The sequence below is a fragment of the Zea mays genome, chromosome 6, assembly GCF_902167145.1.
Source record: "Zea mays cultivar B73 chromosome 6, Zm-B73-REFERENCE-NAM-5.0, whole genome shotgun sequence".
NCBI classification, from domain to species: domain Eukaryota; kingdom Viridiplantae; phylum Streptophyta; class Magnoliopsida; order Poales; family Poaceae; genus Zea; species Zea mays.
Genome location: NC_050101.1, coordinates 158,782,854 through 158,796,456, shown reverse-complemented (window position 1 = coordinate 158,796,456; position 13,603 = coordinate 158,782,854). Strand labels below are relative to the sequence as shown.

The 13,603-nt window shown below is 45.4% G+C and overlaps 2 protein-coding genes and 1 non-coding gene across 4 annotated transcripts; 1 reads left to right on the top strand and 2 right to left on the bottom strand.

The window, feature by feature from the left end:
* Positions 1-4,957: 4,957 nt before the first annotated feature.
* On the bottom strand, positions 4,958-5,031 carry TRNAI-UAU (transfer RNA isoleucine (anticodon UAU)). Its single transcript has one exon. It is a non-coding gene; the product is annotated as a tRNA-Ile (tRNA).
* A 947-nt stretch (positions 5,032-5,978) lies between these two features.
* Positions 5,979-9,491, bottom strand: LOC100281363 (anther-specific proline-rich protein APG). Its single transcript, NM_001154281.2, has 3 exons — positions 8,937-9,491; positions 6,557-7,189; positions 5,979-6,470 (listed from the first exon to the last, which is right to left on the bottom strand). Exons 1-3 carry the CDS (start codon positions 9,250-9,252, stop codon positions 6,244-6,246), a joined length of 1,176 nt encoding a protein of 391 aa, NP_001147753.1. The 5' UTR covers positions 9,253-9,491; the 3' UTR covers positions 5,979-6,243.
* A 309-nt stretch (positions 9,492-9,800) lies between these two features.
* On the top strand, positions 9,801-12,275 carry LOC100278419 (uncharacterized). Of its 2 annotated transcripts, none has more exons than NM_001407492.1 (3): positions 9,801-10,014; positions 11,594-11,869; positions 12,085-12,275. In NM_001407492.1, exons 1-2 carry the CDS (start codon positions 9,936-9,938, stop codon positions 11,827-11,829), a joined length of 315 nt encoding a protein of 104 aa, NP_001394421.1. In that variant the 5' UTR covers positions 9,801-9,935; the 3' UTR covers positions 11,830-11,869; positions 12,085-12,275. The 2 variants fall into 2 exon arrangements, with proteins under 2 accessions (NP_001394421.1, NP_001394420.1); NM_001407491.1 differs by having other exon boundaries at positions 11,952-12,140.
* Positions 12,276-13,603: the final 1,328 nt, after the last annotated feature.

Below are 13,603 nucleotides of genomic sequence, written 5' to 3'. Positions count from 1 at the left end.
GCTCGATGATTTTCTTTGAGCCTTTGATCATCAACTCAAAGCTCACAAAGTTTCCTATTACTTCCTCGGGAGACATTAGTGTATATCTAGGATTACCACGAATTAATTGAACTTGCGTGGGATTAAGAAAAACTAGGGATCTTAGAATAACCTTGACCATTTCATGGTCATCCCATTTGGTGCTCCCGAGGTTGCGCACTTGGTTCACCAAGGTCTTCAAGCGGTTGTACATGGCTTGAGGGTCCTCGCCTTGGTTGAGTTGAAACCGACCGAGCTCCCCCTCGATCGTCTCCCGCTTGGTGATTTTGGTCACCTCATCTCCTTCGTGCGCGATCTTGAGTACGTCCCAAATCTCCTTGGCGCTTTTTAACCCTTGCACCTTGTTATACTCCTCTCGACTTAGAGAGGCGAGGAGTATAGTGGTGGCTTGGGAGTTGAAGTGCCGGATTTGGGCGACCTCGTCCGAATCATAGTCTTCATCCCCTAGAGATGGTACCTGTACTCCAATCTCAACAACATCCCAAATGCTAGTGTGGAGTGAGGTTAGATGATGCCTCATTTTATCACTCCACATATTATAATCTTCACCATCAAACATAGGTGGTTTGCCTAATGGGACGGAAAGTAAAGGAGTACGTTTGGAAATGCGAGGATAGCGTAGGGGAATCTTACTAAACTTCTTGCGCTCATGGCGCTTAGAAGTTACGGACGGCGTGTCAGAGCCGGAGGTGGATGGCGACGAGGAGTCGGTCTCGTAGTAGACCACCTTCCTCATCTTCTTCTTCTTGTCACTGCTCCGACCCGACTTGTTGTGTGAAGGTGATCCCTTCACCTTGTTAGCGGACTCCCCGGATGGAGCCTTCCCATGGCTTGTAGCGGGCTTCTCGCTGGTCCCGAACTCCCTCTTGGCGGATGCTCCCGACATCACTTCGAGCGGTTAGGCTCTAATGAAGCACCGGGCTCTGATACCAATTGAAAGTCGCCTAGAGGGGGGTGAATAGGGTGAATCTGAAATTTATAAACTTAAGCACAACTACAAGCCAGGTTAGCGTTAGAAATATAAACGAGTCCGAGAGAGAGGGCGCAAAACAAATCGTGAGCAAATAAAGAGCGAGACACGATGATTTGTTTTACCGAGGTTCGGTTCTTGCAAACCTACTCCCCGTTGAGGTGGTCACAAAGACCGGGTCTCTTTCAACCCTTTCCCTCTCTCAAACGGTCACTTAGACCGGGTGAGCTTCTCTTCTCAATCAAACGGAACACGAAGTTCCCGCAAGGACCACCACACAATTGGTGTCTCTTGCCTTGGTTACAATTGAGTTTGATCACAAGAAGAATGAGAAAGAAAAGAAGCAATCCAAGCGCAAGAGCTCAAATGAACACAACAAATCTCTCTCTCTAATCACTAAAGCTTTGTGTGGAGTTGGGAGAGGCTTTGATCTCTTTGGTGTGTCTTGTAATGAATGCTATAGCTCTTGTAAGGTGTAGAAGTGTAGAAACTTGGATGCCATTGAATGTGGGGTGGTTGGGGTATTTATAGCCCCAACCACCAAAAATGGCCGTTGGAAGGCTGCAGTCGCATGGCGCACCGGACAGTCCGGTGCGCCATCGGACACAATCCGGTGCGCCAGCCACGTCAGCAGACCGTTGGGGTTTGACCGTTGGAGCTCTGACTTGTGGGGCCTCTGGGCTGTCCGGTGGTGCACCGGACAGGTCCTGTAGACTGTCCGGTGCGCCAACTGCGCGTGCTCTGACTCTGGCGCGCACTGTAGCGCATTGAATGCGGTTGCAGTCAACCGTTGCACGCGAAGTAGCTGTTGCTCCGCTGGCACACCGGACAGTCCGGTGTGCACCAGACAGTCCGGTGAATTATAGCGGAGCGCCCTCTGATTTTCCCGAAGGTAGCAAGTTCATCGTCGAGTGCCCTGGTGCACAGGACACTGTCCGGTGGCACACCGGACAGTCCGGTGCGCTAGACTAAGGTGCCTTTGGGTTGTCTTTTGCTCACTTTATTTGAACCCTTTCTTGGTCTTTTTATCGGCTTATTGTGAACCTTTGGCACCTGTAAAACTTATAGACTAGAGCAAACTAGTTAGTCCAATTATTTGTGTTGGGCAATTCAACCACCAAAATCAATTAGGAAAAAGGTGTAAGCCTAATTCCGTTTCAGTTCGTCACTCGGTCAACGCATGCGGAGAGCGTGGATGGACGCGAGCGGGGAACCAATCATGCGGAAAGTGAATCAGTTGCAGCTGCATCTGCAGCGTCAAACCTAGCCGCTGTCTCAACCGGTGGCTCGCATCTGCCCAGCACCCCGCGGCCCCACGCTCCAGTCGGCAGCAGGCCAGCCGCCACGGCATAGTAGTTCACTGTTGAGCTCCCACGAGACCGCAAGCGACGAGCATCGGGTGTCTGTGCAGTGCAGCATGAACGAGCGAACTCGCCCCACATCTGGTGGAGCCACAATGCCACGAAGAAAGTGGCGCCTAGGAAGGAGTTGGCGATGGAGAGCGCGTGGGGCCCGTCACGCGGGCGCACGAGGAAGGAAGTATGGTGGGGGTTCTAGAAGTCGCTTGTCCTTCGATGGCAGTTGTTGCCGTTGTCGTCGGATCGAACGACTAGTGAAAAAGATGATGACGTGGACCTTCCAGGAGCGATCTTTGCTCCCACGGTTAATATATAGAACTAGCATCTTCCTCGGCAGCAGCATCTTGGTCCACAGGCAAGAAGAATCGCATCTCAAGAGAGGCGCAATGAGTCGAGTTCGTGTTGGGTGGAGCATAAATCTGCCAGCGACTGTACCCTCGAAGACTACCAAAAGCCGCTCCACGATCGCACCCGGGGGTGCAATTCTAAACCCGTATCTATCGGATTTTGGGTCACCCACTGATTTTTACTAAATTTGCGCTTTTAAATAATAATTCAGCAATAAACAATTAAGTAGCAGCAACAGTTGAGTTATATGTATGAACTTTAAACCTTTCCACGTTAAATATCAACAAAACATTTTATTAATTATGAGCCAAGTTACTTATTCAAAATAATTACTATTATATCTTAATTATTTTTGCGCAAATAAAAAATAAACTAAATTCGGGTCGGGTGCCGATCACCCGCGGATTGAAATAGAAACCCGCAACCACACCCGTGAAACTTCGGGTCGGTTGTGGGTTGCACCCGCAGGTCAAATCTTCACCCGTACCTGCACTCGCCAGATCGGTACCTGCCGGGTTTTTAGTTTGTGGATTAAAATTGCCATCCCTTGTCAAGGCATCGCTGATCACCGTCGTTTGTCACCCCGTTGTTAGCAATGCCTTCGACAAAATGATCCATCATGAAACCTCCATGGTCTGCATCGAAACCATTCGTGTCTGATGATGATGACTGAGGGTAGAGGAGCATTTATATGACATTGTTGGAGACAATCTTAGGTCATGAGTTTAACTCCTTGTGGCCATACGTGCATAAAAGTTATGCGACATGTGGCTTGAGTTCCTCAAAGTTTTTCTTGCTATTTTTGGTCTTATTACGATTTCTATGAAACCATTTACATTAGCAGACTGTGTAAGCATACTGTTAGCAACAATTGATTTACATTGACAATTCTCAAACCGACGCTAGTAGAACATTATCATCTTTACTGACCTTCCATACTCACCGTTAAAATATAGTATTCAAAAAAGTTATTGAAAATCTAAAACATGCTGCTTTATGTAAAAACGTTTTTTTGTATTAGACCTCCTTTGGAACAAAAGAAAAGAAAATTAATTTTGAAGGATTAAAATCCTATAGAAATTTTTTTATGTGGCTCTTTGGAACAAATGATTGAGTTCCTACAAAATCCTATATAATTCTTAAGAAACGAACCATTGTAGTGAGATTTTGGAGGATTTCCAACATAAGAGCATCTCCAAAAGCTCCCCAGAAGTCTCCCCTAAATCTATTTTTTTAGGAAAAACACAAAAACATGTCTCTAACAGTTCCCCTAAAGCGCTCCCAACTTTTTCATAGCCCTTAAAACTCCCTCATTTGTAGCTACAAATGAGGGGTTTTTTGGGCTCCCCAGAAACAAACTGCCGCTTTAAGGGATCTGTTGGAGAAATGATTAAAATCTACCCCCACTTATTATTTAGATGTCCCTTAAAACTGATTTTGAGGAGTCGTTTTATGGAGAGCTCTTGGAGATGCTCTAATGTCCAACGTCTTTTGATTTTTTTTCTATGAAATTGCATGTGTCATGTAACTCTATTCTTATATTTTTCCTATCCCTATATTTTACCAATCCTACATTCCAAAAAGAGGCCTTAGTGATGGAGTTATCCTGTGTTGAAAGGAGTATGTTCTAAATGCTAGGATCTGGTAGTGCTGTCTGCTGACTACATACTCCATATCTACATGCAATAACTAAATGCTTTGGATAGTCTGTAAAACAATAAAATTGAAATTACACATTGAGGAGGGTATCTATTTATCAAACCCAAAGTTCTGAGATGAAGTTGCATTGCTGAAATAACAGTCACAAGTTCAATCTGAACTTGACCAACATGAATTAACTCTGTTGCAGACCCAAAATCTGCCCCAATTCTAATTCTGGTGTTATTTTTTTTTTGACATTATGTTTGAAATAACAGTCAAAAGTTCAATCTGAACTTGACCAACATGAATTAACTCTGTTACAGACTCAAAATCTGCCCCAATTCTAATTCTGGTGTTCTTTTTTTTACATTATGTTTGAAATAACAGTCACAAGTTCAATCTGAACTTGACCAACATGAATTAAACTCTGTTGCATGCAAGTATGTAACGGAGATCACTATTAAATATTAATAGAATCTGCAGTCACTTGAACTGTAGACAAAATAAAACAGCTAAAGGAAATGTTAGCAGCAAGTGCGCGGGGCTTTTGTATTTTTATTTAAAGTCTGAAAATGGAAATATTAAAGAGTGCAAAAAAAAGTGCTCCCGGCGGGGCTCGAACCCGCGACCTTCGGCTCATAAGACCAACGCTCTAACCAACTGAGCTACGGGAGCTGTTGGATATTAGTTTGTAATCAACATATATATAGTATTAATAGTATAGTTCAAAAAACGAGAATTGATCAAACCAAGTCTGACAAGGATCAGTCGCCTTGGCCTCGGCACAGATGACCATGATCAACAAAAGATCTCTTACACACTCTGCTGTGATAGAGGTCTGAAGCCTGATACGTGGACGAAGCAGCCATAGAGCTTCAGACCCACCGCCGGGGCTGTCTACTCACGCACGGCTGTGTGCCTGTGTCGGCCACTCTTAGTCCAGCCTCATGTCCAAGGCGTGACACAACACACATGCCATCTCAGCATGGAGAAAGAGATGAGAACATACATAGGTCCCACCGATCAGACTCTCCTAAGGGCAGCATGGAGAAGACGATGTCAGCTAGTACGGTTCATCGTTGTCGGCTAGCTATATATGATGCAAGAAGAGGAGACGACACCGGAACCTTCAAAGACTAGCTCAAAGATTATAACTCAAAACCTTAGCGGTTCCTTTTCGTCCAGGGCAGGTAAATGAAATTTGGTTAGACCGAGTAACTCATTAGAGCATATCCAAGAGTTTTCGAGAAGTCTTCCCTAAATCAAGTTTTTTTAAAAAAAAACACACAAAAACATGTCTCCAATAATTCCCTTAAAGTGTTCCAAATTTTTTCATAGCCCTTAATTTTTTTTCTCAGTTACAAATAGGGTTTTTTTGGCTTACGAGAAACAATTTGCCCCTTCAAAGGATCTGTTGAAAAAAGGATTAAAATCTATCCCTACTAATTTTTTAGATATCTCTTAAAACTGATTTTCAGGAGTTATTTTCTGATGAGCTCTAGTGATTAGTGATTAGCTGCCAAATCGGAGCTAACTTTGGCAAACATGGAGACAACCACATAAGAAAAAACACAACTAAGGTTATATGTGAGCATACCACCAAAACTGAGGGCACCAATTTAAAAAACCCAATATAGAACTCCACTTATCTCCGTGATGCAGTACAGGTAATAAGCGAACAAACACTGATAGATAACTAACTGATATGATGAACCAAAAACAAAAGAGACACGATGTTGACCCCCCAAACAACAGGAGACTGGTCGGATACACACCGTACCATAACTCTCCGCTCAGCTCCCTCCTACTCATGACCACACACACACGCTATAGCAGTAAGTAGCGCTACAAAACGACGCATCGATCGATCGATAGCTTTGCACTGAGTCACGGCTGCCATGCGGCGAGCTGCTGGATGTTCATGGGGTAGACGACGTCGTTGCCGCCACTGAAGGCGGCCCTGCCGAGGAGCACGTTGACCCTCTCCGTCGGGTGGAAGGCGTCCCAGAAGATGTAGGAGTTGCGGTTGAGGCACGGGCGCAGGAAGGGCAGGCAGGTGATCATGCCCCGGTTCCTCCCGATGCCGCAGCAGCCGCGGTCGGCCACGCTGAACCCTGCACCAACAACCAGAGATTGAGAGTTGAGACGTACTACTGACTCCCCAGCTGCATCGAAGTTGCTGCTGCTGATCATGGCGTACCGTAGGACCACGGGTTGCTTAGGATCTGGGAGATCATGGCGTAGTTGTCGACGTAGATGAACTTGGCGTCCGGGCGGTTGGCGTTGAGGCTGGTCACCATGGCCTTGACCTTGGTGTTGAAAGGGATGATGAGGTCGTCGACGTCGGGCGAGCACATGTTGACGGGGCTCCGCGCGCGCATGTTGGGGATGCAGGCCATGGAGCCCACCCCGGCGATGACGAACCTGCGGGCGCCCAGGCCGTAGAGCGCGTCGAGCTGCCTGGCGTACTGGCGCACCAGCAGCGTGGAGTACTGGTCGCCGTTGTACTCGTTGCGGGTGTTGTAGTTGGGCATGAGGTAGTTGTTGAGGTAGTCGTTGCTGCCCATGCCCACGTAGAAGATGCTCCGCGCCAGCCCGCCCGCGCCCGCGCCCGGCCTCGTCGTCGTCGTCCGGCGCCGCAGCTGCTCCAGCGTCTGCTCGAAGTTCTTGATCTGCTGGTTGAACGGGATGCGCCCCACGAAGTTCTGCCCCGTGTTGTCCAGGATCCCCGCCGCCGCCGACGCGTAGTTCACGCCGTGCAGCGCCGCGTCGCCGCCGCCGCTCGACGCCGCGTCCGTGTGCGACGGCAGCAGCGGCAGGCCCAGCAGCTGAGCTGTGAGGGTGTATGCATGCACGGAATCAGTGTTATATTTTAACTGATTATTTACTTGGGTTATTAACTACTAGGTAGACGTAATTGTGTACGACGTGTTGAACTACGGATTTAAGAGGATTCTCAGCCCTTTGATCCGCAGTGATAGATAGATATATAGATACACACGTTCTAGCACGTCGTACTATACGCTGCATTCACTGCTCTGCCGCTGTAGAGTGTAGAGTCACATGGAATCATTGATGCCAATATATGCACGGCAGCGGTACAGATGACATGGGAATCAATAATGGCGAGGGGCGGCAGCATATGTCACCACTGTTCAGAGATTGAAGAGCGTGGCCGGTCGAGCCAATTTACTGCGTCAGGAGACTACTAGTGGTGTGTGTGGGGCGACTGTGTTTTGTTGTTAAATTCACCAGCGTACGTGGTGTGTGGACCATACCAACTAGTACTAGGCACTACACTACACCAGGCTTTTTAGGTTTAAGCTACAACAAATGTAGGCTTTCAGTGTGCCATTCCGCTATCAGTTGCACCATTGCTTCTTCGAGTATACCAGACGAGAGGCCTAGAATCCGAGGCAATGAACGGATCTGGTATATCTTCTGTTGTATTGTTACGGTCGCAGAAACTTGCAAACTCGTAGAATTGATTGATGTATGTACCTACCTACTACGACTTCCCCGAAAAATGTGTGCACACACAAACAATCTAAACCTCGGATCTATGCGCTTGAGGAAATTGCTTCGGAGAAGCGCGTATGTAGGAGTAGTAGTAAACGAACTAGGAGTGATCTTTCATGACAAGGTTTTTTTTAGTCCTTTATTTAGAAATGCATTAATAATAAACTATATGCATGCAACATACATTCCACTGCAAATTAGAAGAAGAAAAATAACTAAATTAATATACTTTAGAGTACTCGTGAAATTTCCTTCCTTGAGTAAATGAGCTCTGACGCTGTACTGGACTCTGTTTCTTTTTCGTGGAGAGAATCAGATAGATGATATTTTTAAGGTGTGCTAGCTAGCTGGAACTAGCATTTCTACTAAGGGGGTGTTTGGTTTGCCCCTGCTAAAATTTAGCCTCTATCACATCGAATGTTTGAACCTCCGTTCGGGGTATTAAATGTAGTCGAATTATAAAACTAATTTCTCAGCCGAAGATTAAAAAGTGAGACGAATCTAGTACAGTTGGTTGAGTCTATATTTCATACTCCTATTTGAAAGTTAAACGCTTGATGTGACCCGGGCTAAACTTTAGTCCACAGAACCAAACACCTCCTAAAATTAAGAGTAAACAACATTAATATTGCACTGCCTCTAGGCTACAGTAATAACCCTATAAACAACCATATCTTTCGAGCACTTTTTTTCGTTCAGTCGCCAACAAATTTAGGGCATGTTTGGTTCGCTGTCTAACTTGCCACACTTTGGCTACCTTTTGTGTCTAAGGTTAGTTCCTCAATTCGAACGACTAAAATTAGGTAAAGTGTGACATAGTTAGCCAAAAACCAAACATACCCTTAATCTCACCTAGTACTTTCCAGTTGTGATTAAAGACGAGCAAGCTCTCTGTGCAAACACCGCACGGCTACTACAGCAGGTAGCTTGGTTGAGAGCACGTCTAAATCTAAATTAAGAATAAGCTAGCAGCTTGAGATGGACAGAGACCGTCAGGGAAGTCAGAGAAGTAGCAGCATAGCAATGTATAGCATGCAGGCACCGGTGGATGAGCCACGTACCGATCTCGTCGACCATGGTGTAGCCGTTGGAGAAGCGGCCGGTGGGGCCGCCGGCGAAGTCGATGCCGTAGGGCGGGTAGTTAGCCTTGGCGAGCGAGTTCAGGTCGTTGTTGTTGCCGTTGTCCGTCAGCGAGTCCCCGAACACGAACATCGCCGGCACGCCCGTCCCCGCGCCCGCGCCCGCGGCCGCGCCGCCGCTGCTGCTCCCGCCTCCGAACCCGGGCCCCATCGGGAACGTGCCGTTCCACGGAGGGAACACCTGCGCCGCCGCTCCGCCGAGGGCGGAGAGCAGGAGGAGGGCCACGGCGGCCGCCATTGTCGGGTGGACGGGGTGGGGTGGCTGGCCGGAGAGCTAGCTTCCGGAGCAGAAGGCTGAGCGCTGGTCGTGGTCAGTGAGAGTGCGTGCAGGCTAGCTAGGTTGCGGCGTGAGCCTGCTGCAGCCTGCTCTTGGTGTGTGTATATAGACTATAGAGGAGGAAGAGGAATGTAGAGAGGTTCTGGGTTGGTTGGTGGGTGGATTGGGGAGTGAGTGAGTAAATGTGGCACCGGGCTCCTGCTGCCATTGTTGGCATGGCGCAGTAAATGGGAGCTCTGTGGTCTTTGCTCTTGGGAAGCGTGCAACGGGCAGCGGCCATGGCTCGGTCGTGACGCCGTCATGCGGCACGGCGAACTGGTGTCATCGGTCCGTCTAGCAGCGACATCGGTCACACCGATTCGGTACCATGGCCCACCAGCAGCGACGCAACGCCGTCGAAAAGAACCATCCAGCTGCAGCAAAGCGGAGCCTTCGGTGCGAACCAAACCCGGCCGCGTCCGGCCCGTCTACTACCACTACAAACGGCCCAACGCCAAGGCCTAACCGCCAGGCCGACAAGCGCCACCACCGCGCGCTCAAGCAGCCAGACACCACCCAACCAACCACGAGGCCACCAGCCCACCATCACCCCCACGAAAAAAGCGAACCGAGGGAGAGGAAGGATCGGCGCGTTCCGGCCGGAGATGAGGGGCGGATCCAGACCGGCCCCGGTCGTCCTGTTTCTCCTCGCTGCGTCCGGGATCTGCGCCCAGTTCACCGCAGGTTAGCGCTCTCGATCTGCTTGTTAACCGTTTGATTCGGGGCGTTGCGGGAGAGGGTCACAGCGAGATCTAGTTGAAGTCGGGGCGGGGATTGGGGAATCGCTACCAATATTGTCTGCCTTGAACATATTCCCAATTCCCTCCTGTATTTTGACTCTAATTGAATTGTAGACGGCACTTTCGTTGACAATTATTGGGTGGCTAGGGAGGATGAATGCCGTCTCCGGTGGGAGTTTGTGAAGTTATGTATGACGAGCAGGTTATATGCTTAAGTTCGGGAGATTGGAGGCTTGGTCGTACCCTGAGCCCAATGGATCCGATTTCAGCTTACAGGCATTATGATCTAGAGTGCTAAAGCCACATAGTTGGTCCTTGTGTGAGATAAAGTTATGAAAGTTAAATGTAGAGACCCCCTTAGCACAAGATAAACCATTTTGGCCTAGAAAAAAAAGGATGGTTAAATGTTAGTGATGTATCTTAAATATTATAAGTTTTTGGATTGACATCTTAACAACACAAATCTCCAATTATATTACTTCCTAGTTCCTACAACCTTGAATCTGGAAAAAAAAGACACACAACTATTGCTACAATTTCGATTCTTCGAACTTCAAGTGATGAAATTTGGGTTTGCCCCGTTATTAAAAAAAATAACCAGGAAGTTGTACACTCCTATCTACTACCCCCTGAATTGAATGTGGAACTTGGCCACGTTCCTCGTTCCGGAAATGTTCGTTTCGTTCCAGAAACACGGGAACAATCTCATTCACGTAGTGCTAAAACCTAGTTCTAGTAGTGTACCGCATACCACATTCCTGTTCCTCGATCACATCGATACAGGAACCTGGTTACCAGTTCAGTCAATTGAAATACCAAAGTCTTCATTTGGTTCGATTAAACTTCAGAAGGTTAAGATAAAACTAACTGGGGTTAAATGGCCAGGCCTGTGGTTATTTATACTACAAAAGCCCAATAGACAATTTACAATTGATGAATGTGGCGCGAGTGTGAAAAATGCTTGCTGTTTTGCATGATACTTTATAAACAATGAATCTGTTATTTGAAGTAACAAAATATTCGCAGTATTCCTTTTAAGAACATGATAAATGTTTTTAAGCTGACCATGGCTGGCCTGGTTATACTGTCTAGGACTTCTACCTAGCCAGCTAGTGTTTTATGTGCATAGTACCATCTAAAATTGGTTTTGCTGCCAGCACTCTGTGTAAGTTCTGCACATGACTGGGTAATGAGACGTGGTTGGTGCAGTTGGAAACTCTAATGCTAGGTCCACTGATCAGGAAACGATGACTCATCATTAAGATTTGATAACAATACACTTACCTTTTAACTACTGAGTACTGAAAAATGTTTATGTTTCTTATATGCTATACCATTTTTGGATTCTTGAAGACAGTAAGTTATATAATTGTGATGTGATGTCCCTTTCTTGTTGTTGTTATGTTGCTTCATTTTCCTTCTGTTAAAATCTGTGCAAGTGCAGACTAACAAAATATAGGTGTCTATTCAAGTATTAAACAGACTTTCACTTTTAGACAACTAACTGCCTACAATATTTGCAGTGCTAGCTGGTGATCCCCAAACATCCAACGATGATAAGAAGGCTGAAGCTCAGCCAAAGGGCCATACCGGCAAAACAGTTTTGTTCGTCCTCCTAGGAGTGGGGGCTGTCATTCTGTTGTCATTTGTTATTTTCAAGTATTGGCAGAAGAAGAAAAGGCAGGAACAGCATGCACGTCTGCTAAAGCTATTTGAAGAGGATGACGACATTGAGGTTGAGCTTGGTCTTCGAGATTGATAATCTTCAATTGTACAGCAAGAGTATCTTGGCTGACAAGGTGATTTCTATGGTACCGTATTTACAGTATGAAAACATTTTTCCCTTGTGCATATTTTTTAAATATTTTAAATTGTGCACAGGTTTTGCTGGCTTGCCTTCAAAGCATTTTCATGTTAATGTAAAGAATTTGTTGTATTTAAACTTGAAAGGCCTCCACAAGAAAGGTCTGTTGTACTTTAGCTTTATATATATGATGAACATCTCTGTGTGCAGGATGCTTGATAATAGCTTTAAGGAGGAAGTATCAAGGTTTGGAGAACATTATTTGATTTTTGAAGTTTTCTGAATATATATATGTGCATCTAGTAAAGAAACTCGTAGACTATGATACTTATATCCTGTGGTGTGATGACCCCCACTGTATTCCTTTTAGGGTTCGAGAGGCTAACTGGAATTAATTTGTCGTCTTTTTCAAGATGTTCTATTTTCTGGGGTTTCATATTCTAATTCCTAATGCAATACACTGTTTTCCTTAGAATGCTGCCGCTGTTGTTAATATCACGCTACTAGGTTCATTCCTCAGGATAAATCATCGCAATGACGCTATGGATTTGAGTAGTATAGGTAATGGTTGTCATACGTCTTCGTTGGTGAACAAAGAATGTTCAGGAATGAGAATATAAACAGCACGAAATTACGTACAGAAGGTTGGTAGCAGTGCAAATTATGGGTAGCTTGGATCAGTGGAAGTTATGAAGCATCTTGTAACAAAAGTTATATTAAGTGCACAAATAAACAAAAATTTTAACTGTAAGATTGCTGAGAAAGCTTGGAAGTTGAAACACGTGCCTACAAGGTACACACCAACTTTTCCCTCCCAGAACAAAGTCTTGGTGAGACTACATATATGAATTAGAGCATCTCAGTTAATACTAACTAAATAAACGACATATATAAATAACCTTGAAAGCATTTGGTTCGCTTGAAAGCGTTAAGTAACATTATTGTGACTAACATATGTCTTATAGAGACAATTTGAGCTAAGTCAAGATAATGATAATTGCTTGGGAAACAAATGGTTTTCATGCTTGGATTTATTTAGGTTTTTAAAGGATGAATGATAAGTTTAAGGACAAATGAGGTTCATATGTTTAGAGTTGAGAGACCCTAGATAATTTTAAACTTTGTTTTTTTTGTTTGACCATATTGTAAGGAGGGTATGAACTTATAGCTTGACCTAGGTTTGGTATAGTGTATACTTGTTAAATACAGTACTAGGTAGCCCTAGGATGGTCAAGGAAATAGTTGGAATCAATATCGTTCACTAGGTGGTAGAATTAGAAGTGAATTGAGTGTTTTTTTATCGTTGTACTAAAGTGGTCAAAGTGTCTGAACATTGACTAATGGTCTGACGCTTCCACGTGTCTCCACTAGGACACTACCTTGGTTGGGGATCGTGGGACTCTAGTCCATTGGTCCACCATACCATTCGCTTGGCAAGGGTTAGGGGTGAAAACGGTCGGAAACGATCAGAAAACACTAAAATAATTTTTGTTTCCATATTTTTCCTCAGAAACGAGATTAAAATGGTAACTTCGGAACCAAAATAAACGACGTCGGTAATTCAGAAACATCAGAAATGAAAGTTCGGTACGAAAATTACATCGGTTACGATCAAAACCTAAAATTCGATCGGTAAAACCGTAACATGTACCCTCAATTGACTTAAAAAATTCACGCAAGTCATACATTCATATAAAATTAGTAATAATATATAAAATAGGAGGTCATA

Excerpts from the sequence above, each read along its gene's own strand:
- LOC100278419 (NM_001407492.1), top strand. The coding sequence starts at position 9,936 with ATGAGGGGCGGATCCAGACCGGCCCCGGTCGTCCTGTTTCTCCTCGCT. Across the intron at positions 10,015-11,593 it reads CTGCGCCCAGTTCACCGCAG|TGCTAGCTGGTGATCCCCAA; the intron begins GTTAGCGCTCTC and ends CAATATTTGCAG.
- LOC100281363 (NM_001154281.2), bottom strand. The coding sequence starts at position 9,252 with ATGGCGGCCGCCGTGGCCCTCCTCCTGCTCTCCGCCCTCGGCGGAGCG. Across the intron at positions 7,190-8,936 it reads CACCATGGTCGACGAGATCG|CTCAGCTGCTGGGCCTGCCG; the intron begins GTACGTGGCTCA and ends ACACCCTCACAG. Across the intron at positions 6,471-6,556 it reads AAGCAACCCGTGGTCCTACG|GGTTCAGCGTGGCCGACCGC; the intron begins GTACGCCATGAT and ends TTGTTGGTGCAG.